We start from the raw sequence: 25,353 nt of genomic DNA, 5'->3' as shown, positions 1-25,353 counted from the left end.
GTCATTCGACGTGTAAAAGAAGTCCGAAAGATGATATTATACGTAAAGCGAGCCAACAGGTGGCTATTCGCTCCGCCCGTACCGCAACCTCCATTGCAAATACAGTTATGCATATATTATGATTTTCACTGTCGTTATTCCAGCTATCTTTCCGATTACGAGTTACCAGAGCGTTGCTTCGAACTCCGGCGGCATTACGAAAACCGGGGCGCGACAATAATACCTGCGGAAAATAAAACATAGTAGAGAGGCTGAACGTTATAAACCGACTTTGATCGTAATGATATTTTGCGCGGTATTGCAAAACGGTAAAGTAAAGAAAAAGAAAAAGGATAACAGAGTACTATATATATCTCTGTAACTCAAGTTCACGGCTGACCAACAAATAATACCAATGAATGCAATTTTCAATGACTACCTAGAAGGCACTGTCCGTTTGGAAACAAAGCCCGACTAACGCTTGAATGCATAAAGTTTTGAACATTTTTCATTCTCTCAATGTAAAGTTCATCCTGGTGTGATATCGAATTTGGCAATAATTTTTTATAAAACCTCAAATGTCTATACTTTTATAATTTTCGCCTGTTACGCAAGCCAAAATGGATTTAGGACAAGCCTCGGCCTTAGTTAGTCTCATTGATTTTATGTTTTTTCTTTATTTCTTGTCATCGTTTTCTTCGAATTTCCTCGAAAAGCAGCACGACTAATTCGTCAAAATTCAATCAAACTTGCCACTCTGAACTCCGCAGAACTCAAACTCCTGAAACTCCAATTCGATATTACGACGGATGCTCTCAATTGCTCCAACATCCGGCTTGCACTGATTGCGCTATTTTTAGCGTTTCGTTTCCACGTATCGAATAAAGGGTATAAAATGTGGTGACAGCCGTGGGACAGCGTTCTTTGCCGATAAACACGAATCGTTGCAAAAAAATACCATATTGCCAGTTTCGATCAATCATTCGTCGCCTCTATCATGTATATGTATATGTATACATATATAGATATATTCGTAATTTACACGTTCAATTGCACCGTTATCTTTTATCTCTGCATTTGATGATACTTGTAAAAAATAATTGCTTATCAGTGAATTGCAAAAATTAGTGGTACATAGATGCAGAGAAAAAAAGGCTTCAGTGAATGATCGAATCAATAAAAGTCGGTTGCTGTGACAGCAGATCTAGATCCGATTTTGGCCACTCACTTAGATCCGCTTAGGATAGTCGGATTGTTGATAGATAGTATTAAAGGACTGAAGTTGTTACGCGATTTTAATGTTACTACAAATATGTTACAAGTCAATTTTTTTCCTAACTCGAATCAACGCAACGACGTGCTTAGATTAGACGATGAGATTATCAGAAAGTTTTCACGATCTCTCGATCATTCAAGATCAAGCTTTGTATCGCGTTTTAAATCCGAGTAATTCATTACCCGAATATGACGCTGATTGAGCAATTCGTTTGTGACAGGCAAGGCCTTCCATCACTGCGAGATAAGTAATGATCTATACATCGATAAAATACAAGTCGAGGCATTGAGAATTCAAAAAACCGCGACGCTTTATCGATTCAGAAAACCCGCTTGACTTTACCCGACTTCTGAACGATTTTAAGACGCGTCACATGTCCTCACAAAATACTACGAGAGAATCTGCTTGAGACTTGGACGCACACGACTTGAAAAAACTTGAAATTATCTCGCATGGTCTCGAAACGGTTAATGAATTAAGAGGAAAATACCGCTTTAGCCGTAATTTGAAATATCCGGTAGAAGTCACCTGGTGCACGCGTTTATTCTTACCAGTTCGAGTCTCGTGGGCAATTTAAGTCTCTTTCTCTCTCTCTATATATTTTTTTTTCCCTCCACCTCCTCCGCTTATTTCTCTCCGTTTAATTTCGGAAGGATAGAGAAGGTGGAAGGAAAGTGCGTGCATTGGGCTCAAGGTGCTGCCGGCAAATGAGACTGTCCCGTTACTTGGCCCGATGTGTTCAACTCGAATGCCCAGCCCAAGCGCATTTCGTGATGCTGGACGAGCCTAACTCTCAGCTGACACAGCGGCACGGCTCAAGATTCAATCTCGTCACACTAATTCCCATTTCCTTCTCGTTTTCGTGCAATTTGCTGCTACCTTGCCTTTTCCCTTTCGGTTGTTTGCGACATTGAAACACGCGTACTCAGCGCTCATCGTATAATAATTTACTCTATATCTATCTATGCGAGTTTTAAACAAAATTCAAACCCAGTGTCTTGGTATTAAAAAAAAAGGATATTTGAATCAATTCGCTGGACAGGTTTTTTGAAACACATTGTGAGTATGCTACTTAGTGCCGCTGACTAAATCAATTTTGTTACCATCTGCAGGTATCCAGTACTCCGCCGATACAAACACGAAATCAAGTTAGACGAATTTCTGTGCCGTATCAGTTTTGCATTATTTTTATCTGTTATTTTACCGTTATAATTTTTTTTTATTTTGATGATAATCATGCGTGAAATCGATCGCTACAAGTTACGCGGAGATATGCTACCCGTTGAGAAGATAAGAAGAGGTATGGTGTCGAACGTCGGTAAGGCTGAAAGCCGACATACCGTCACGAGATAATTTGAAAACTGCGAACTACCGGTTGTAAGAAATTATCGATCATATCTGTGGCCAGCGGTTAATGTGGTCATTTCCTTAGCGTCAAATTCCCGATTGACCGAACGGCGATATTGCTTAGAAATATTGTAATTTTTGCTCGCGGAAACCCGACGGCAGGTTCCAAGTCGGAGGGTCGATTAAAAAATTCGCACGTGGCAATCTTGTATCTGCAGACATTGGCTCACGAGCAAAGTTTTCATATCAATATTTAGATTTGAACAATCGTCACGCAGGTATAAAAATAAGTAAATCGTATTATATTTTATCGCTTCCGATTGTGTGGGCAGATGTTTTCTGTAACTTTTAATTTTTCTTTATCAAACTCTGCGTCATGCGGTTAATCCTCCCTGATATGTAACCCAATCTTGTGGCAATCGATTATACAATCTCCGTATTTTAAATAAAAAAAAAACGGTAAAACAGGCTGGTTCATTTTAGTAAGAATCCTTATCGAAGTCTTGTGTAATTCATTGACTTCTTTGCTCTACTTTCGTCAAGTGTTTCGAAGTTTCCAGGCAATAAAAACCTCCGAGATAGATATCGGGTCGAAATGCAAGTCGCAACGTCCGATGCAGATATCGACCAATTTGACATGTTCTACTTTAAATTGTTGAGTACTGGTTACTATTTTCGTTCGAAACGCGTTTGGAAGAAATTTCTAAGCGAATAAAAAGAAAAATACTGCGCGTGAGTTTCTCAAAAATTAGCAAAATCGTGTGTTACAAGAATAACCTGGCAGCGGTATTATTTCAGGTAAATGATTACGCCTTCGTAGCAATATCTGCAGCGATTCAGTAATTCGCGATTGACTTTCTTTCATAATTACGTAAACGGTTATCACTCTTGATATACGATCGTTGATTTCTGTTCGTTGAGCCGAGAAAATGAAATTACGAAACCGCAGCCGTCTACCTAGAAAACGATTAATAAGAGGTCAACCGGACTTCGGCTCTTTCTTCTTCTGTGGTTCTTTATATGTTTTTGCCACGGGAAACATACAAATTTGCTTGAATTTCGATTAAAGAAAAAAAAGTTCGAACATCACCAGCCTCAGAGAAATTGTAGACGTTATTTCACAGGTTTATGATAAAATTTTGAAACTGTAAAAACAAAAAAACATGCCTGTACTATTTTCATTTTCTTCAATTAGGGACAAAATAAACCTTGACACCTGGTTAGCGATTGACGATTGGAAGAGAAATCTTGTTCCACAGAAACCTGTCGAAATTTTGTACACATAGTACGATTGATCCGAGCTCTAATAATAAGTGCTGCACTAAAAGTAGGTGCCTAGTTGTATCGAATAAATTGTAGATACTGGCATATAATATCGGATCATGATAGGCAAATGTTAGCCCATCGGCTCTCGCTATTTCTATCCCCCACTTCTCGCTGCAGCCTTATTTTTTCTGTGTCAACGAAGGCAATAGACGTATAAACGCGTAGAGAGTTGCACAGTTTGACATTTTCATGTCAAGCTACTCCGCCGGGGGTTTAGCAATTTTATGGCACAGCTGATATTTACGTTAATATACCTCGGTGCGCGGCATTCGCTGCCATTCTCCGCGTTATTTCCTACATCCGGCATTATCCGTCAACCGTCAAACTAATTTTTTACTCCAAGTTTCCAGACATTCTCCATCATTTGTTACCCGGATTCTGTTATTTTCCTCTCTTGTTTCAACCATTCGTTAAATACTTTTGTCATTTTTTGAATTTTTTTTTTTTTTTCAGACGTAACATTCAGATTATGGAATCCTGAAAAAAAATTATCAGCGTAACCAATACGACATAAATTATTCCGTTAATTGCGTTGATCTCTGCAGAACGACTGTGACGGAATGATATGCCTATAAATTGTGGGTAAATGAATCGTTTTATTTGTATTCGCAATACTGCAGCTAAGCGAGAGATCTTGTTGCAGCAGAGTCGGTTAAACCGCGTCTGAAATTCAACGTTTCACTATTCCTTCTGCACAACGTAATCCCGATTTCCATAACCTGTAACACAATAATCGCTCAGAGAATTTCAACCGTTGTAATGTAGTTTCGTTCTAACGATTAGCACCTTATCGAAACCTGAAATTGAGTAAGCGATGCAATTATAGATTCTGCAGGGAAATTTTATAATCGAAAACTAAACTATCCTGACCTCGAATCAAGTTGCTAAATATCACAGACGTTATCCAATTTACGAAGAAATATTACATATTTTTCAATATACATGCAAATAAAACTATTTGGAAGAATTCCAGATTAATCGAAAAATAATCGCCACTAGAATTTTCCGCCTATATCAATTTGGAATTGAAAAAAATCTTGCACCTTAAAGTTTTTGGATTTTTGTTTTACTCAGCGTTGAAAACGAAAAAGGAGACAATCACATCCGCAAATACCACGTCAAGACGATTATCAACTTTGTCAAAGTATAACGATAAAATAATCGAGGATGAAAAATATCTGCACCCAGCCGTAAAATGAACCTCGATAGCAAAATCATATTCATCGATGCTGGTTGCACACGTGTATAAGAAGATATATAAATACCGTTGGTAGAACGTTGAAATAAATCCAATACACATCCCACCAGCTGGATGTACCGCAAAGATATAAATCTGAACTAATTGATCGATTCGAAGACAAAGCTGGACTTGTTCGATATCATATTTCACGCTCATAATGCACAAATACATAAATACGCGAATTAATCGATCAAAATCAATAAGTGACCGAATTATCGCAAGGCGTATAAAAAAAAAAAATTGAATTGTAATATTTTTTTTTAAACCATCAGTGATCGAGATTCACAAATGTTTACGAAGATTATCATTTTTACTGATTGAATCCTTGAATTCCAAAAATTACTCTTCGTTTCATTATTCATTTTTTTCTCATATTCTTTGCACTTTCACTCGCCTGATATTGTTCTTTCGATAATACGAAAGATAATAATTATACATGTTTTAACTGTTACACTGCATTATAAAAGGAAGACAGAGATATTATCGTAAAATTTGAGGCATCATAATCCTGAATTGTCGGCATCTGAAATCTCTAAGTATCTCTATGTACAAATAAATTCTTTTAGTCACTTCAAAAGATGACTTTCTACGTAATATTTCGGCACGTCAGTTCCTTGAATAAAATTTCATACCCAGTGCAACTTCACCCTGTAATTATCGACTATTTACGGCCATAATCGAAGGTCCATGGCGTCGTCCCGTTCACTCGTTCGGCAAATTAGTCCTCCCCTCCAGATATGCGAGTGTGACGTTAAATCGTCCCAAGTTTCGCCAGCGCTACCGTCTAGCCGACAGCTGGTAGCCAGGCAGAGAGAGGAGCAAAGTATCCGTTCACCGATCCGTTACTATGGGATACAAAATACAAAACATGAAACGCCAGCACCCTAGGAAACGCAGTAAGCCCAACCGGCCTTATCGGAGAACGACTGTTTCCAGTGTCCGCGTTTATTCTAGCAGTACCTGCAAGGTGCAGCAATAAATCGGCGAACAACTACGGTGTAATAAAACGGAACTTACTTCCAGCCATTTTACAATCGGATCAAACGAATTTCTTGGATACCGGTAAAGTGAGACTATAAAGAGTGAAAATGATCGAGGATCGAGAAAGTAACGAAAACCTTAATTGCGAATCAATTATTGAGCCCACATTGATTCGAATTAATTCCGTTCTTCATTCCTCTCGATTTTGCGCATTTATCATTTCAATAAATTCAAATTTTATTATTACACTTGACGAAATATCATGATGCTGTAATAGTTACTATAAATTTTTGTACAAGTTGATGATTAACAATACTGAATCGGTTTGAAAACAACATTGTCGACCTAATTTTCATGTCGATTTAATTGTAAAAATAAATATCGCATTTTTTTATTAATCTAATACTATTATACTCGGCTAATGTGATGTAATTATAATATTATGAAAAAGCACACGCTCTGATAATTTAACCTGAAACAACGGCGATTAATCAAACTCCTTGATCGATGTAATCGTTTTTGTTTTTGTTGTCTTTTTTTTCTGATGACGATATTACATTTTCGTTATCGCGGTGCAAAACTGCGCGTGAAATATAATTATGGCTTATCTTCGTTGACCCGAATTTCGCCCAAAAACGATTTCATTTCTTTCAACTGTATAAAGCATTAGCGATTTTCTTTTGCGGCAAACTTTCGGCTAGAAGCTTTCTGCTAATTCTCGTTTTTCTTTTTTTTTTTTTAAATTTCATGTCGCTTGAAAATGGTAAAAAATTTGATACCTTCAAGCTATTTCATTTCCGGGATTGTTTATCGTTTTATTGAGAAAAAATTTTCTCACAGATTCACTGCCACAGTTTCTTTCTTGGCATTAGACAATTCAATTATACTGCTGCCCACGAATCTAAATCAATACATCAGTGCAGTGTTGAAAAATTAAATATTCAACTCAAGGCGATAGAAAAAAAAAACAAACAAATATCCCAGTGGAATTGAAGAAAATAAATTTCTCAATAAAATGAGTCATCGCGTAATGAAATCGAATGAATATACTAGATTTTTTACTATTTTAAAAGTACTTCAAACCGAGAAATCAATGCATCCATAAAAGTTCTGCTTATAATCTCAAGTATTTTTTTTTTTGTTTTTTTTTTATACATTTTCATCTTGCCAAAGTTTTTAGCAAAATCAGCGCGACGTAAATTGCGAATACATAAATTTGACGAATATACTCAACGACCGCCTACCTCGAAATAAAATTCGCATAAAGTTTAGTTTCTTGACTCACCAACCTGCTTAAGACACACATTTTGGTTGAAAAAAAAAGATGGTACAAAATCTCGACTACAAGACATCTCGTTCCGTTCTATGCAGATTTTTGATCGGTATGTGCGTATTACACGACAGTGGAACAACGGTACGGATGATAGATTTGACCCTACGCCTCGTATTTCATCCCCTCTTTCATCCGTCCAGCGATTCTCCCACAAACGTACCTGAACGCCTCCAACGAGTACCGAACAATCACCTGGAGGTTCTCCAGTCACGATCGCGCCGTCGAATTTCAAGCAACGCGGCAAAGCTGAAATCACGCACTCCGCGATTTTTACCAAAATACAAACTTGAAAAACTGTCCTTGTCAACTTGTTCGATAGATTTGACAATGATAATAACCTACCGCAAAAATTAGTGAATAACTGCGTATACCCTTGTAGGTATTAAAAAAGAAAAGTCAAAAGAAAAAAAAAGAAAGCCAAAAATTGGAACGAAGGATCGATGAAAAATTTTTTTCATTCTTCTTTTCTCTGGATATATTTGTGTAAACATTCTGTCGTTCGGAGTCGATTTATTTGTCAATTATAGTGATGAATTATACTTCCAGATTGCATAAAATAGTATAATGATAAATTATAACTATCAAGTGATGAAGTTGATAATAATTAGTGATCGTTAGAACGTCGGAATTAGCGATCGGTTCGAAGTATCGCGGTTTTATAAACTCCGGACAGCGTATTCGTGATCCGACATTGCATAAGTCAAAAAAAAATTATTTACTATACGCGAGTGCATGTATTATTACAAAATCGACAGTCTATAGAAAATATGCTTTCCCTGTAATGTGGAAATCGTGAATTTTACTAAACGTTCGCATCGTATTGTACAATTTTCATATTAGACTTTTGATCAATAATTTCGAAACATTGAGAAAATTCGCCCTTTAATCTTCTCTGTACTTTTGGTAAGAAAAATAAAAAAATATGCATTTCGCTGTCTGAGTTAAAAAATCTCGTATACTCTGAACAATTTTTCAATAAATTCCATTTCCATTTTGTGTTGTAAAAAATGTGCATGACAAACTTCGACCGGATTTGACGTTGTTTTTTTTTTTTAAATCAATTCCTACGCGTTTAGTATGACGAAAAAAAAAATTCCCACAAGCTTCGTGCCAATCCCGTTATTCGATCCATTTATTTATCCGTACACCACCTACTTTAACTCGTGGGTTGTTCGAGTTTTGAGTCTACGCATCGAGTCGGCTAATTAACAAATGAAAATATGAGTAAATTAGGCTAGCTGACTCAGTGATCTTCTCCTAATGCAGGGAGGGAAGTTTAATTTCCCCTTGGCGACAAGTAGAGTGTGTCTATCTGACAAAAGTGAAAGACAGCGCCTGGCGTCGATCCAACGCCGATATTTTTACTGAAATACTTTGTTTCCTAGCTATTATTCAGCAATATTTTCTCACCTCCAATTCTGTTTTCATACTGTGTGTATAATTTTATTGCGATTCCCACGAACGATATTTGCATAATCCCAAAACGTCGCGAGCAAATCTTTGATTAATCGATATCACATTTAATTATTTGCCGTGCGATGAGGGAGAACGAGAAAAATGATCAAACGTTTGACGGAATTGTAAAAACTTGAGCCCGAAAAGCGCTGTCGTAAAAAATTTGCACGAAGTCATGTCTTTTGACTGTATCAATCGATCAAGTTATTCTGCAGTTAAGAAAGTTGATTCACCAATAATTGATACTCTTTATCAAAATCAACGGAGATATCGATTCGAATAACTTGAAAAAATTCTGATTAAATATGATATTTCAAAGCAGATCAGTTGTCTTTAGTAAGATGAAATTTTGAATACGATAAGAACAATCGTAAAACAACGAAACACCGGGAAATGGATGATTATACTAAAAAAAAATCATAACTTACTGAATTTTCAATATTTTGATTTGAAAATTGACTGAGTAACTCTCGTGACACGGATATTTAAGAAAAAAAAAAATATGAAGACACTGCACGATGGAAAAAAAATGTATATTCGAGTGAGTGATGTTGAATTTTTGGAAAGAGAGTGAATTGACGATTTTTACGATATTTGATTATTTATCTTGGATCGAATCAGATTACTTTAGATGTTTTTCACATGAAATTTACGGTGAACATGCAGTGGAGTAATTTCGATCTTGGTGAACAGCGTGTTGCGTTCTCACTATAACGCAAACTTTCACGCCGATTGTATTATATCATACAAAATGAAAATTGTCGTGCTCGGAAATGCCCGTCAATTTATTGACCGGTCAATTCCCGCAACGGAAGTGAGCTGGAGTTGTGACAGAACCGGAAGGGCAAACATGCCCTCCGCTCCCTTCGATCCGCCGTTGCTGTAATTACTCTAATGCACATCGCAACGCGGCGAATCGAATCCGTTCTCCGCAACTGCGTTCACCGATTGCAATGAGAAAAATAAAAATCATTCTAACAACCATTGTCTCGTCACATCGACACGAGGAGAAATTCATCGAGGCAAAAACTGTGCAGATTAATTTTAAAAAAAAGTACTCATCGTTCGGATAAATCGATGAAACGACTAAAATTCATTCAATACCTTACGAATTTCAAAATTGAAAGAACCTGAAGTCAAGATTTAATCTCTTTTCAACTCGGATTTCAGGATTTTGTTATACTATTATGCAATAAACGTTCGTTGTAAGTTACCTCATGAATTTTGAGCAGTGTAATATGGGGTGGTACATTTTTTATTCAGATTACAACTGTCAATAAGACTTCATCTCAATTCGCTTTCAGAATGTCTTCAATTATTGTAGATATTTTCAAATGCTTCTTTATTCCACTATAAAAATTCTTAAGCTGTAAAAATTCATTATCAAGGCGGGAGTCAAAAATCCGTAATGATCGATTGATAATCGAGATAAGACTATGAATGCATTGTGTATAATAAAAAAGAACGTATAAATTCGTGGTTTTGAAACACTTGTATAAATATAATAACAATATTTTCACGCGTAATAAAGAAAACTCCGTGACTGGCGCACAATTTGCCAAGTTATAGTCGGGTTACACATATTTATGCATGTGATAGAAATGTTCTTACGGTTAGGCGTGCAGGTTCAGCTACTCGTATAATACGTATATTAATATGCCGGAGGACGACGCGCTGCAAAGTGGAACAAAATTGGCGTGAGAGTGTGCCACGGTTTAAATTACACAGATCTTTTACAATATGCATAGATATGTTATAAACGAGTTCCGCAACTCGCAGCCTTGGGTGTCGCGGATCTTCTTCTCGTATGAAAAAAGGCACGTGCTCAACTAGGTACTTCGGATGTACGCGGTGTTTACGAATTCTTTTTCAGCTATACCGCAATTTACGTTAAATATTGCCTGACCTAGCCTTCGATAGAATAATTCACATTTATCGGAATTCAAATAATGCATGAATAATTAATAATATTCATTCTAACGCGGCATCATTTTTTTTCTGTTTGTATTAATACAGAGTTAGTAAAATGAAAAAACTGAAATAAACTCGTTTTTATACAAAGCACCATCGATTTTGAGAAAAAAAATAAATTAAAATTAAAATTATTTTTCATCATTCTATGTATATTACTATACCAAACACTTTTTTCTTACTTTTCTGACGGAATATCGCATGTTTCTTTTTTTTTTTTTGTAAATTGATAGATAGTAAAACATTTACCGAGTAATACCGAAGGTATTATTATTAATGTGTAAAAAAAAATTGTTATTATTCAACGGTATATTTTTTGAATAATTACTGGACAGATTCAAATCTTCCAGTCGGAATACCCGAAAACGTCAGGGAATTTGAGATTTCAAAAAGCGTACGAATCCTGTTAATTTATATTCACATTGGATGAGGAACGTATTATCGATAGTTTAATTTAAAAAAACAAAAATAAAATTAACAAAAAAAAACTTGATTAAACTAAACTGATGTAACAAGAAACACCGGGACTTCAGTATTAACGATAGAATCGCTCCACAGTCTGGCACCAGTCTTCGGGTGCTCTTTGGTGAATAGACAAGCTAATCTAGACCCAGACACAGGTGTGCATATAACAGGGTTTGGAAACAATGCCGGGCTCTTAAGAGCGTCTGCGAATTTAGTACGTGAATAAAGGAGGCGGCGGGAGTTTCTTTTGTCAAATTTTTTATTTTCCTCTTTTTTTTCGTTTTTCTTTTTTATCACTCATTTTTCTCCAACAAGGTGCGTCAACGATATCGAACAGACACTTTTCACTCCTCACATAGGCACTTGACGAGGCGTGCCTTGTCAGCCTTGCTTTTCTATCGATTATATTTATCTTCTCATTCTCGTCCGATTTTCGATTGGGAACTATGTACGCGTAATTATTCTCTCTTTTACGGCGTAGTTTAAGGTGAAGTTATCGATGTGGAAATGTAGGAAAACAGAAGGTTCGATACGTGAAATTAAACGTATAAAATAAAAGAAATAAAAAAAAAAAAACGCGCAACACTGTTTTAACAAATTTTACAATATATAAATTTGAAATATGAAACAGTCGAAATGTAAAATGGTTAAATTGCATAAAATCGAAACATGGAATATCTGTTGCTTATATACTCGTATTTTCATTCATTTTGACGATTCTATATTCTCGCTTCCTGATGAAAATTCGATATTGTGACTCTTGATTCCTACTTTCTGATCTTTCAACATTTTCACCCCCTACCCGTAATTCAAATTCGAGCATGTAAGGCTGTGTTGAACCTACCTAAGTTAATTCTTGTGACCCCCCAGCGTTGAGTAAAGTGGGCAAGACACGCGATCTGATTGCGGAGTCGAATTAAGCCAGTGAAGAGCTACGGCTACTAAGGCGCAACTGTTATTACATTAATATTTAATTAGCTCTTTTGCAGACAATGTGTATGTATGCATATATAGGGCATTCCATGACATCACGATCAGGATACTACGTCGATGTCTCAGATTGGCTTTATAATTTCTTCTGTGAAAAACGAAATCGCAATTTTCTTCAGAATTTTTCGACCCAGCATATCTGAGATATGATTTAAAAACTGCCAAAAAAAAAAAAACCCCACTGTATAAAATCTTCCACGGATTGTTTAATTCACTCGCGGTTACCTGAACGCGGAAATCAGCCAAGCCGAGTAAAATTCATTACGCGTGTCAGATTTGAAATTCGAACCTCTTCGATGACATGTAAGTTGAAAAGTGTTGTTAGGCATTACTTCTGTCCATTATCCAGGCTGCGGATCCAAAACGTTTCAACGCATCGCGTAAAAAGACGGATCAGCGCCGCGTGATATATTAGAGAGAGTCGAATAACACGGCCAAATTACGAATTCGAGTCGCTAATGACGTGCCGTAAATAAGGTTGCATGAGCAACCGGTATAATCAGCGTTAGGTCGGTATATGTACGAGCATCTGGATTACTTTTATTTGGCACGTGTGTAATCCAAGACGCGAATTATCCTTAATGCCAGTTTCTATTTCGCGATAAAGGAACGATCCATCATCGAGCTTTATGATTTTTTTTTTTTTTTATATCCGTGACGATCTTTTTCTTTTCTTTTTTGTTCCGATATTGCAATTATTAAAGAATACAAACTGTGCCAGACAAGACGGCATTCGATAATTGAAAAGGAAAATTAAAACAGACCGAAAGTGCCGGAAACCAAATATTCAAACAATGGAGTATGGCTGTTTTATTTTCGCTTATCGCTTGAATTCGTCGGTGGAATTCTTTTTGAAAAAAATTGCACTTACAGCCTTTTCTAATTCTGATCTTCAATCAGACAAGTCTATAAATTAGGTAAAAGCAAAACCTACAAGTTCAGGGCAAGAAAATCACAATAATGATAATATTAACGTGCGAGGGCTTATCGTCTAAATCAAATTTTACAAAAACTCCAGGAATCGAATGATTCGTCAAACTTTTTTATATTATAATCTTCTCATCATTGAAAATTGTACAAAGTATTGAAGAAAAATCACGAAAATTACACGCATTGGAGGAAAAGAATTTCTTGACTTTATTCAAATACAGCGCAAGACCTATTTTTATTTTCCATTCGAACAAGTGCCATTTGTATCGGCAACAAAATTTGCTCAATACAACAATTCGTCTTGTCGAATAAAACCACATATATTCGGAGAAACAGAAAAATTTCTACGCCATATGCAGTAAATACAAGATATTTAAACCAGTATGCACAATTCAACTAAGAATCGATAAAAATCCTAGCGAATTATCGTAAAAACATATCAACTTCGTTCGTTTCAAAAATAGAAATAAGTATATCTGGGCTCGCGTGGCAGACTCGTACTGCGGCATAAATGTCCAATGGGTTTGAAGAAATAAAATTGATGATCTGAGTGTACGCACATGTGTATATTAGGAAGGATACACAGTCATATGGGTGTAAATCATTCGCACACTCGTCTTTATGAGACGGATTGTATTTAACCTGAAATCCTAGTTGCGTTGTCAGGTTGTCCCTACCACATATACAACCCATGTATGTATACGTTACAGGCATGTTATACACCTGCGGCATCATTATTCCCCTGTCCTCTAGGCATTGTAAAATGCGTATACTTATTGTATATTCATGCGTCTATAAGTCTTGCTGTTGTATGTGAAAAAGCACAAGGAGATGTCATCGAATCGCAGGATATATACATATATATGCTATACATAACATATATATACATATATATAATGTATGCAGTATATATACACACATAATTCGCGAATTTACGCTCACGTTCGCAGCTGCTTTCGCTGTAAGTGGACGAAATCGAGTTCAAGGAGATAGAAATGGCACATTTAACGTGCCGAAAGATACATGGACACGCTAATATTTCGCGAAAGGATCGACTAATTCGCGTGGAGACTTTTTTTCTTTGAGGATAACCGGTACGTGAGATCGAAATTATCGGCAGGTTATAATTATTTTAACGTTAAAGATTCAGGCTTTTAGAACGACGAAATCTGACAGACTGACTTCCGAATTTTTGCGAATCGTTTCAGTTCGTTAGCTATCGGCAATTGGTAACGTGAATGTCATGAATTTGGAAAAATTGCCATATCTTTTCGTCCAGTATAAATATGTTTCACTGTATTGAACGAAAAGAAAAAAAAAAAAAACATGCAGGGGAACGAGTGATTTTACTTTTTTGATTCACCTACGAATTCATCGTGGTTGATACTTTTATTTGAATCGACGTATTGAAACTTGCGGTTTTATTCGATTAAATTAAAGGATTTTCATCGCAAAACTGAATGCAAATAATTTGAATTCATTTATTCCAGTCAATTAGAGATTCGATAAAATAAACCGATTATATTTATCAAGGTATCGGAAACATTTAAGCTGATACAAAAAGGACTGTAAATTACAATTCAAACAGTCTCTTAAAAAAAGTTAGTATATTCATTTGGTTACAGACGACGATAATATTTTTTATCAATTCAAACGATTAATGCATTTTATTCAAATATATTTTCGCTAGCTAGATTCAAGTTCCGAGCCTCATTGAATACATCGTAATGAAAAGAGTATTACTCGTTATTGCAAATAATGTTTTTCAGTCTATACGACGATCGAAAAATTGTCATTTCTTCGTTTTCATGCAAACTATGTGCACGTAGGTGGCAGTAAAACTGTTACAGATATATGACGTGATCGATCAGGCGGTCAATATATATGTAAATATACGTATATGTCACGTAGCACGGTCGTTGTTTAATCAATACGATAGAAAGTGGCAATTTTTCTCATCCTAATTTCCACCTGCCAAGCGCTTGCACTCGGCTCGTCTTTTTCACCCCCGATGATATCACCATTGCATCGTTAATATCCGCAATGCAAGCTTGGAATTACTCCTGATCGTTGATTGCCGGGGATTTGACGTTATGAAATAAAACGGAAATGGCTTATACCGTAGACATTATATTCTCAACGACAGAAATGAGCAAGAGAGGGGAATTAAAGAGACGGATAAGGATCGGCTGCGGATACGCACGTCAGACACTCGACGCGGCATTATCACTTACATTGCGAATCGATCATTTAGGAAGAGTCTGCCTACGGTTTCGCCCACGTTGGACTCAATCCCTACATTATACTTATATCTCAAAATGCGCAGAACGCACATAGGCATGTAGGTATGTAGGTACGTTGTACACGAACGGTTTGCCGTTCACTGCCAGTTGCGAACTGTTGCCTTATACCTTCTGAACCGGGACTTGACGGAAATTGCGAAATAATTATCCTCTTTGTCCTGCATATAATAATAACCGCAGCAATAATTGTTCTCCATAAAATACGCCCAGATTAATTTCTTTGCTCGGTGATTGTTCAGAGTTTCTATTATTATATATTTTTTCGGTGTATTATTTCGTTATTTTTTTCCTTGTCATTATCAACAACGATGAAAAATACGATTTGCAATAATTCATCGATTAGCTTGGACTCTGGACTCGAAGAACTTGGTACACATGTATCGTTATTAATATCTTTTTATTTCCCATCGGTATAATCGCATCAGTGTTTTGATTACACGCGTGCTGACTTTACCGTTTAAAATATCGTAGACGAGAGTTTATCAGCTGATATTCGAAGTCAAGGAATGGGGGATATTTTATAATACAACGCGACCGATTATTATTCGAGGTGCGCAGTGAAACCGGACGGTCGGAGTGCATGTCTGCTGCAAAAGTACATTTGGCACATAACGTATGAAATAAAAACAAGATAGTAATCGACAAGGAATACAAGTGAATAAGTTTTATGTACGCGATGCGGAAAGTGAAAAGTGTCGTAACTTACCATCATTAGTGGAGTTTGCGAAGAGGAGGAAACATTGTTAATCAACGACGAAACAAAAAACCGACATGATGGTGATCTCGCAAAGGGATGCTAATATTTCGTCGAACATTCGCGCGATCATAAAACAGTTAAATCTAAACCCGGTCGAGCGGAGAAATTACTTGAACAGAGAACGGGATAATAAATCTAAGAAAAATGGTAAAATCAACGGCAGTCATGTGACGAAAATTAATATCGGGGTTTACGGATACAACGGCGATTACGAACAGAGCCATAATCAACCGAAGCTGAGATCGAACGCGAGGCAGAGAATCGTTGTGACGAAGGTAAAAGAACACTTGAAATTCGGAGTTCATTCTCATGTATTGAAAGTTATTAATTATTGTCGAAAAAGATCGTATAATATTAGTTGTCAAAGAGCTCTATGAAGCTCTTTTATTTCGTCAACTGGAACAATTTTATCATTGAAAGTTTGAATGTTTTTAACCGATTTTTGTTTTCAATCGTCCATTTGATTATAGTTTCAATTTTGAAAATATTCTATTTCGGAGAGATATTTTTCAAGGATTGCTTGTACGCTGTTACATATGCCGAAAAAAAAGAAGAACATTGCTATGTTGAATTCGAGACGTTTCTATTTCTTCTACAATTTTACTAAATTTACCTGAATATTTATGAAACTCTTACGATGAATTTTTTTAATGAGATCAATATACTTACATCAGTTTTCTTGATGTACCGAGGTACTTCAGAAACAAGAGCGCAAGACGTAACGAAAAAAAATGAATAACATGAAAAAATGAACGGAAGTTGTTTCTACCGAGACCCAAAGAACGTTTATGAGGTCGACGAACAAAAAAATGACCCGCTTGGCAAAGAAAGACCTATATACGGTTTGAGCGTTCAGCACAGCGCATTTTAACGCCCATTTATTATACAAACCGACGGTGTGCTGTCGTAATATATTAATAAAAGGTTCGTAGGTTTTACATTAACGGGTGTATATGAGTTTTAATTCTACAACATTTAGCTGAATGCTGTGCATTCAAGATGTCGACGTTTTGAAATATAAGTTAGAAAGTACAAATTACTGCGTTACAATATATATATATATATATGTATATATATATAGTATATAAAGGTATTATGGACTTGACGAAACGTAAAAAGATCTCATAAAACGGAAAGCAACATATATATATATATAAATAATAATAATTTTTATCTTTTATAAGACCGCATCAAATCTACGCTGCAGTTTGCTGTATAAAATAACGCAAAAATTTTTAGGTTTCATAGTCGCTAATCCACACCGGGGTATAATGTTAAAATGTATAGTTAAAATACACAAATGCCTGGAGAAGCCTGTCATTGGAAATTTGCATTTTTAAATCCCGGAAGAACGTCGCGTTACATGTTTATCCGTAATTATATGATAATAAAAAAAAGATGATCACTTTTACTATCGTTGTATATGAAATTTAGATTTTAGAAAACCTTGCTGTATAATTGTTGAAATCTGTGACTAGAGTAATTTTACGTATGTAGTCGAACTTTCCGTATTCGCGGAACAGGTTTTCTGTATATATGTATATGTAGATATATTATATTATTTGATTTCTCGGCATGTGATAAAAAAACAAAAACCCGTTCCCCGTATACGGAAATTTCGACTACATACATAGAATATATATATATATTTATATAATATATATCTAAAATCTCTTACATGTATATTTATATAGACTTATTAAAGTACCAGCTGACGATTCGGGCTCGAATTCATTCCTGATTCTTACAATTATAAACAAGTTATACGTATGCATCAGTCAGGTTTCGATATAATCTTATCAACGATATACAATCTCACGAAGAAATATGACGATCGTTTTATACTTAATTCGATAAAATTGAAACAGGTGCGAATAGGGTCGATGAAAATATTCTGTTCTAGACGATTCTGTACATCCATATAAATACGTTTTTCTGAAGCAATGTGTTCCAAATAAGAGGTTTAGAATTATTTATCAGATTACTTATATTTTTATACGTTCGTTACGCGTTTACGTTGCTTTTCTGTATCAACGTCCCATCATTTTGCTCTGCAGATGAAGATCGAAACCGTTCATTATTAATAATACGTACCTGTAGTATAACGTATAACCAGCAACCATTAATTTCGGAGAAAATTACCGCACTAAGAGACGGTGATAATTGCTTACATAGTTGTGTTTGTCGAGAAGCTGCTTCTTCCTACTGGCGAGCTGATGCGGCTTTTTGATTAAATTAATGCGCCCCTCGGTGAAAAAAAAAAAGAAGGTATTACATGAATTCACCTCGCGTACCTGACAGCTTGCTCACATAGCAATGGCTGTACGTATATTTCCATTCTTTTTTCAACACTCGACCTGTTCGCTGCACGATTCTTTGACTGGAAAATAGACCAGAGAAAATTTTCATCGAGTAACTCGGAGTTTCTACGAATCGTGAAAAAATTACTCGAAGGGAGCAAAAAATTTTCAACAAATTTATGCAAAATATGGGAATTTCGTGTAAACTTCTACGTAATTAATTCGTCGTATGTTTTGCATAAATTTGTTGAAATCTTTTTATATGTAAGGCATTCCACCCCAAACCGGCTGACGTCCTGACCATCTTTATTTATTTTATTTATTTTTAAGCACGGTGTAGAGTGTACAAAAATATCAAATTTTTAGATCAAGATGAAAGTAGGAAAGCTTCTGATTTATAAGCTACAGGTGAAACAAGTAATTAAAATGTGAGAAAATTCGGATCAAATACAACTTTCGAATATACAAATTTATATTTTATACGGTTTTTAAACGGAGAATAATGTTTGTTCGAGAAATACGAGTTGTCTAATTCTAACGAAAAGACCCGTCATTGGTCAGTCATTGATCCTAGTTTCGTCCGAAGAAGTTACGTATCTACCTAACTCACGCTTTCTAACTAACGATAAAAAAAACTGTAACTATAGATTACGGCTACCAAACACTATCACAACCTCCATTTTGTAATCTGGTTTAATATAAAGCGAGGTGAAGAAAAGGTGGCAAAGCAATGACCTGTTGAAATATTTTGTTAATCTTTGGTCCATGTTCGAAATTTGGTTTTTTCATTACCTTTCATCTGTAATCTACGGAATTGTTCTGCGTTTTTTTTTCTACGACTATCTTGATCAAAGTTTTCCCAACTCTATTTCTTTTGTTTATTTTATTTTATTGACTTTATACTTGATGTTTATATGTACAATTCTCTTCCACCAGCGAAAATAACTAGTATAATATATCGGTATCGAATAGATTTTCTTCGGTCAAGAAATAACCTGCAGAATTTTGTCAGATCTAAGCCTTGGCATATTTCAGATAATTCTCTCTGAAATTCTCTCTCTAATAAATCTCTCAGTCTTAGCTCAATGCAACATTCTACCGCATAACTTTTCCAATCATCATTTTAACAACATTGGAAAGTCATCATAAATTATATAATCATACAATAATAGTTACGAATACGTATATATAACGTCCCGTGAATAATTTTTCAGTCAATTCAGGAGAAAGTTTTACCGTGTTTGTCATCGAGTTTTTCACCCAAACTTTGATGTAATTGAAGAATACAGTCAAAATCTTACGGCAAAACAAAACGGACAGATCCCGGATAAAAATTGAAATCTTTCACCAGCAGTAGCCGTGAATTTCAATTTCTTTTCTCCATCTTCTATTTCGTTGGTCATTTTTTTTTTTCTCCTATACTATTTAGGATTATTATTGCTATAGCAATCCATTATATCGCGATGTTCGAACACACATTGCGGCTTGAAAAATTATCAAGTTATACTCATACAGTTACATTGCATACCTACATATGTAAAAACTATCACGCTGATGCTGCAAACTTTTGACCGATTTATTTGGATTTACTATGTGCAGATTAGATCACCGCGTCTGCTGCTAAAAATAATCAGGCAAATATCCTGTTTTTTTATTTATTTCTTTCTTTTTCTCAGCCTCCGTATTTGAATAGTGAAAGATTCTTCAAACAACAGCTCTCGCGGATTACTGTACATGCGATAAAGGCATACAGAATAATCATCCGCTATTATAGTTGATGTATTATAACGCCGCGAGGACAAAAATAATTATGCTTGCGTACATAAATTTTTTTTTTTTTTTTTGCGAGAGTTTACCAACTCTTATATTAAAATATCGATAAAACTATACCTAATACTGCAGTAGATAAAAAAGAAAGAATTCATGTTTGTTATTTAAAAAATACGTTAACCGTATGCAACCTACATTTAACGCGTGAACGTGTGACACGAATTGCTGAATTCGAAAGAAAATTGGAAATCGAATTTCGTGTCATTTACAAAATTCAATCTTATGTAAATAGTGCATTACGTAATTTTTAGTCAAATTTAAGACTCAGATATATGTATACTTCTTCATTTTTCGCTACCAAATTCGTCACTGAAACGAAATAATAAAATGTTTTTTTCTCTCATTTGCTTTTTACAGTCGACCACGACAAAATCCACGACCGAACATGTAACCCAAACTATAAGGTCACAGACGAAAGAAGATTTACGTAAGTACAAAATTATAAATTTTCCAAATTTTACTGAAATCATACTTTTATGTTTTCCATTTTTATTTTTTGTTGTTCGGAAGTATTTTGGAGTATTATGAAATACATTTGACAAATGCTAAATTTCACTTTGAGTACTGTTGATAATAGGGTAGGGGTAAATAACTAGAACTGTCAATTCGAGAAAAGACTAGAATAACGAATTTTCATCGACGCGAAAATTTTATTCGTATAATTTGAAAATTTGTAAAGTTCAAGTACAGAAAATTGAAAACAGAGTAAGTCGAAATGAAGAAAGAGAAAGTACGGAAAGATCAAAACATCGAACAGCATAATCGAGAATCTGTACACGATTTTATATTATCGAGAGGAATTCTGACGATTCTACAGTTTGGCATTCTAAGTTCTGACCTTTCTAATCCTTTACTTCTCCATACTTCGAATTTTAAAATCTTTAAATTCTATTATCGAGTTTGCGCTTTTCTAAAAATTCGTCATTTTAGCCCTTCGATTTTTTCCATTTTTCTACATTTTTACCCCCACCCTGAGTAATACGATGGAAAAATGATGTGGAAAAGCAAACTTGCGAATCGACAAAACTGACAATTTTTCTCCTCGAAAATTACAGCGGAGCTTGAAAGCGAGCCCTTGAACCACACGGCGGCGATGCACCGAATAAACGTGAGGCCAAAGAACCGCCGTTTGCCTCGACGAGTAGCGTCGCAGAAAATCGGACCATCGTCAAACATCCCGACGATATCCGAGGGTTCGGACACCTTGGACAGCCTGGAGACCCTGGGAAGCGTTACGGATTCGCCGATAGAATCGCGGAACGTGACGGTGATCAGAAAGTCGTCAAGCCGTCTGAGTAAGACGACGGATATATTCGGTGAGCTCGAGGCGAAACTGAGCTCACCCGGAAGCGCGCTTTCGAAGTCGCCGGACAGCCTGGAGAACAACGGGACGATTCTATCCCTGCCTGTAGAGGAAAGCGGGCAGATCGGAGATATGATAAAACCTGTGACGAGGAAGCTGTCCAACCGGATATCGAAGGGCTCCGACATATTCGCCGAGCTCTCGTCGAAGCTGCCGAGGAGAAGATCCTCGGTAAATCGTCAGTCAAAGTCGCCGGACAGCCTCGACAACACCTGGTCGAAATCGACGGACAGTTTCGAACGACTCGACGAGTCGAAGGAGCCGCGCAAACCGATTCCGATGAGGAGGACGCTCAATCAACAAATATCGAAGTCGTCGGACAGGGTCTCAAAGTCCTCGGACAGCCTGGAGAACCTGGACAACCTCCCGGCGAACCTGAACACGGTTAACAGCGACGACTCGATCGAGAGACGGCGGAACAGCTACGAGCTTAGGAACGTTCAGAGGTCGAGCAGGGCGATGTCAAAGTCCTCGGAGAGCTTCGAGGTACTTGAGGAGGGCGAGAGGCGGTCCGAGGACGCGGAGGAGACGCAGCGGGGACTCGCCGGGTCGGCGGAGAGCCTCGACAAGACGGATGAGGTAGCGCGGGAAAAAACCGAGGCGAAACGATCGAGCTCGGACCTCGGAAAGCGGTGCTGGAGGCCCGGTAAACGGACCACCGTTTCGTCCGAGAGCTCGGACAATATTGAGCTCGATGACGAGCTGGAGAACCGGAGGGCGAGGAGACCGTCGAAGAGGATCGCGAGCACGAGTCTTGGCGACGCTGTTTTACCGGCTAACGATGATACGGAGAGGAAATCGGCGCCGATACAGACGAGAAAGAATTCCAGATTTCAAAAGTCTTCGGAGAGCTCCGAACTCGGCAGCACCGACACCCTCGACTCTGATAAGAAGAACAAATCCTCGACGAGCACCGAGACCCTCGATAGTCTTGAGAAGGACGTCGAGCAAGACCCGAGGGAGGAGGAGGAGATCACCGACACCGTTGTCGAGAAAAGGGAGACACGCGTAAGGGGAATAGTTTTTTTTATTTATTTATTCATTGTTGTTTTTGTTTTTATTATTATTATTGCTTCTTTTGTCAAACAATTTTTTTTTTTTTATCTCGCTTGTCATTCTGGTATCGCTACCATTTATTTTTAACATTCTAACGTACCAACTAGCTTTCATAACGAATCACTTTTTGCAAAACTATTAAAATATAAAAAGCCTTTTTTTAATTTTGCGTATCTCAGATTTATATTGAAAAGTTCTTCAAATTTGATTCCGTACTCGCGAGAATCGGTGATTCGAATTTCAATAACCTCACTGCAGAATAATTGTTCAAACTATTCGTGGTAACGAACGGGACTAAATTTTCCGTAAAAAAAAAAAAAAACGGCAAATCAAACTTTGAAACCGAATCTCCTTTTTCAAGAACTTTTGTCATTCGATCATGGAATGTTTCCAGTATTTGAAAAATTCGGCAATACCTTTGCAAAGTAATTGAGACAAAATTTATCTGGTTGTAAAAAATTTTGCAGAGTTTTTCGGATAGAAATATTTTACCGAGGAATTAATTGTTTACAACACTTTGCTCTATCAATCAGACGACGTGAGATAATTTGTAACCGAAATTTCGTATCGGATACACAAATCGGTGCTTACAATTAACGCGAATATAAACTTGCTAAAAAGTTATCGCTGTTCGCTTACCCGGGACGCTTTGCTTAAAACCCGGATCGGCTGTTTTTCAGGACGCGTGGGCAGGTCAAGTTCAGCAGACAGATTCGAACGTCCTCGAAGTGGAGGAAACGAAATCGCTTATATCAGATAAATCCTACTGGCGACAGTCTTCGGACGTTAAGGAGAACATAGACATACATCAGCTGTTGGCGATAACGATCGTTCAACACATCGCGGACAATGGGAATCAAAGAAACTCTGTAATCTTTCCAAAGAAGAAATTATCCTCGCCTCCAACTTCGCCTGAGAAGCAGCAAGACGACAACAAAATAATGTTCAACAATTTGCTTGCCAGCAAAAACGACGAGGATTTGCAAAACATGTTGAACGGAAATATTTCCGAAGTATCTACCGACACTAAAAGCTTTAAAGAGAAACTAATTATGTTCGAAAAGCTTGGCAAATGAGAGCTTACAATATGCATTTCATAAACTATTATATCAAGCTGTAATCGCTGCTGCCACTTCTGCTACTGCTTATACGTATGTATGACATGTACATAAATAATTTTTATCGAATTTTCTCTACTTTCATGTTCTCTTATACGCATATCCTTCTCGAATTCTTGGATTTCGTTTTGGATTTTATACATAAAGCTTGTTATTTGAGAAAATTACGTTGATACTTTTCGTTTCACCTCTATTCTTTAGTTCATATATTTTATGTAAGAAAAATCAATAATAATATTATTATTATTATCATTGTTATTATTATTATTATTATTATTTGTACACAATTATTATTGCGTGTGAATTTTTGTATACCTAATGTAAAAAGATGACGTTATATAAACCTAATTATTTAAATCTCTGCTTCAATTTTTTTGCTATTCAATTGTATTATTGTATATTACTATAATAAGCATATAATGCAGACTTGCATTGAAACTAGGTGCCTACTTCCTGGAAAACTAGTAATCTAGAAACTCTGAAATTTTCAGGGACTCGTTTATCACGCGTAAAAACCTGGAAATCTCAGGGAATTTTTAGACAGTCACGGAAATTGAGCCGACAAACACGAAATAACAAATTTCTTACTGTACTAAAAATCATTTCAAACGAGGTCTTCAAAATTATAGTCCCGATAGACCTAGAAACATTTTCACGTTGCCTGGAAAAACTTGGTATTCTCAGAAAATTTTACTCCTAGATTTGGGTAGACACCATGTGTAAAAGTATTTTTTCGTTTTCGCACACCTCCTATAATATAATTAGCTTTAAATTTAAGTTCGCTTCCGTCTTCCTCCGCTTGTTCAGTACCTTTAAGGTATTCAGTTAAGAAACGGAAGACTAAATACGGATATTTGTGAAAGTTTGAGCAAAATTTGGACCAGATAGAAAACGCAATGTAAATTGTATACCTTTGGACCGGTATGAGAAAAAAGATAGACGCTAAAAATGACGTCACTGATATGACACGATGATGAAAATCTTACGACGACTATCGATTTGCAAACACATTAAAATTGGTAAAATGATAAAGAAAAATCCGTATGTAGGTATACGTGATATTGTATAGCAATCAAGGAGAAAATTGTTGATATCGTGATAATATATTTACTAAAATAGTTTTCATATACATATTACATATGTATATATATGTATCAGTTTCAGCGATTTCGATACAGAGTACGTAACTTGATGTCTCGAATCGGGTTCGCTGTGAGATCGGCTTATCGTAGAATACGATCCACCATGGCCTGATTGAATAAAGAACAAATGAGGCTGTACTAATAGAAATGGAAATTTCAATTTTCTACCCATGTAGAAAGGCTGAGTTATG

General features: G+C 36.3%; 1 protein-coding gene across 4 annotated transcripts in view; it reads left to right on the top strand.

The window, feature by feature from the left end:
• The window catches only part of LOC124184202 (flocculation protein FLO11-like), a 39,004-nt gene extending 14,627 nt beyond the window's left edge, over nt 1-24,377 (top strand). The window contains exons 1-5 of one of the 4 annotated variants that reach the window (XM_046573627.1): nt 7,693-7,857; nt 16,147-16,628; nt 20,841-20,910; nt 21,539-22,854; nt 23,583-24,377. In XM_046573627.1, coding sequence (XP_046429583.1) covers nt 16,368-16,628; nt 20,841-20,910; nt 21,539-22,854; nt 23,583-23,978 — 2,043 coding nt within the window. In that variant the 5' untranslated portion in view covers nt 7,693-7,857; nt 16,147-16,367 and the 3' untranslated portion in view covers nt 23,979-24,377. Of the gene's footprint in view, nt 1-7,692; nt 7,858-15,939; nt 16,629-20,840; nt 20,911-21,538; nt 22,855-23,582 lie in introns of those variants that run through there. The other 3 variants (XM_046573625.1, XM_046573626.1, XM_046573623.1) reach the window with 3 other exon arrangements.
• Nucleotides 24,378-25,353: the final 976 nt, after the last annotated feature.

Source organism: Neodiprion fabricii, chromosome 6 (assembly GCF_021155785.1).
Source record: "Neodiprion fabricii isolate iyNeoFabr1 chromosome 6, iyNeoFabr1.1, whole genome shotgun sequence".
Lineage (NCBI taxonomy): Eukaryota > Metazoa > Arthropoda > Insecta > Hymenoptera > Diprionidae > Neodiprion > Neodiprion fabricii.
This window is presented reverse-complemented; position numbering and strand designations above follow the sequence as displayed.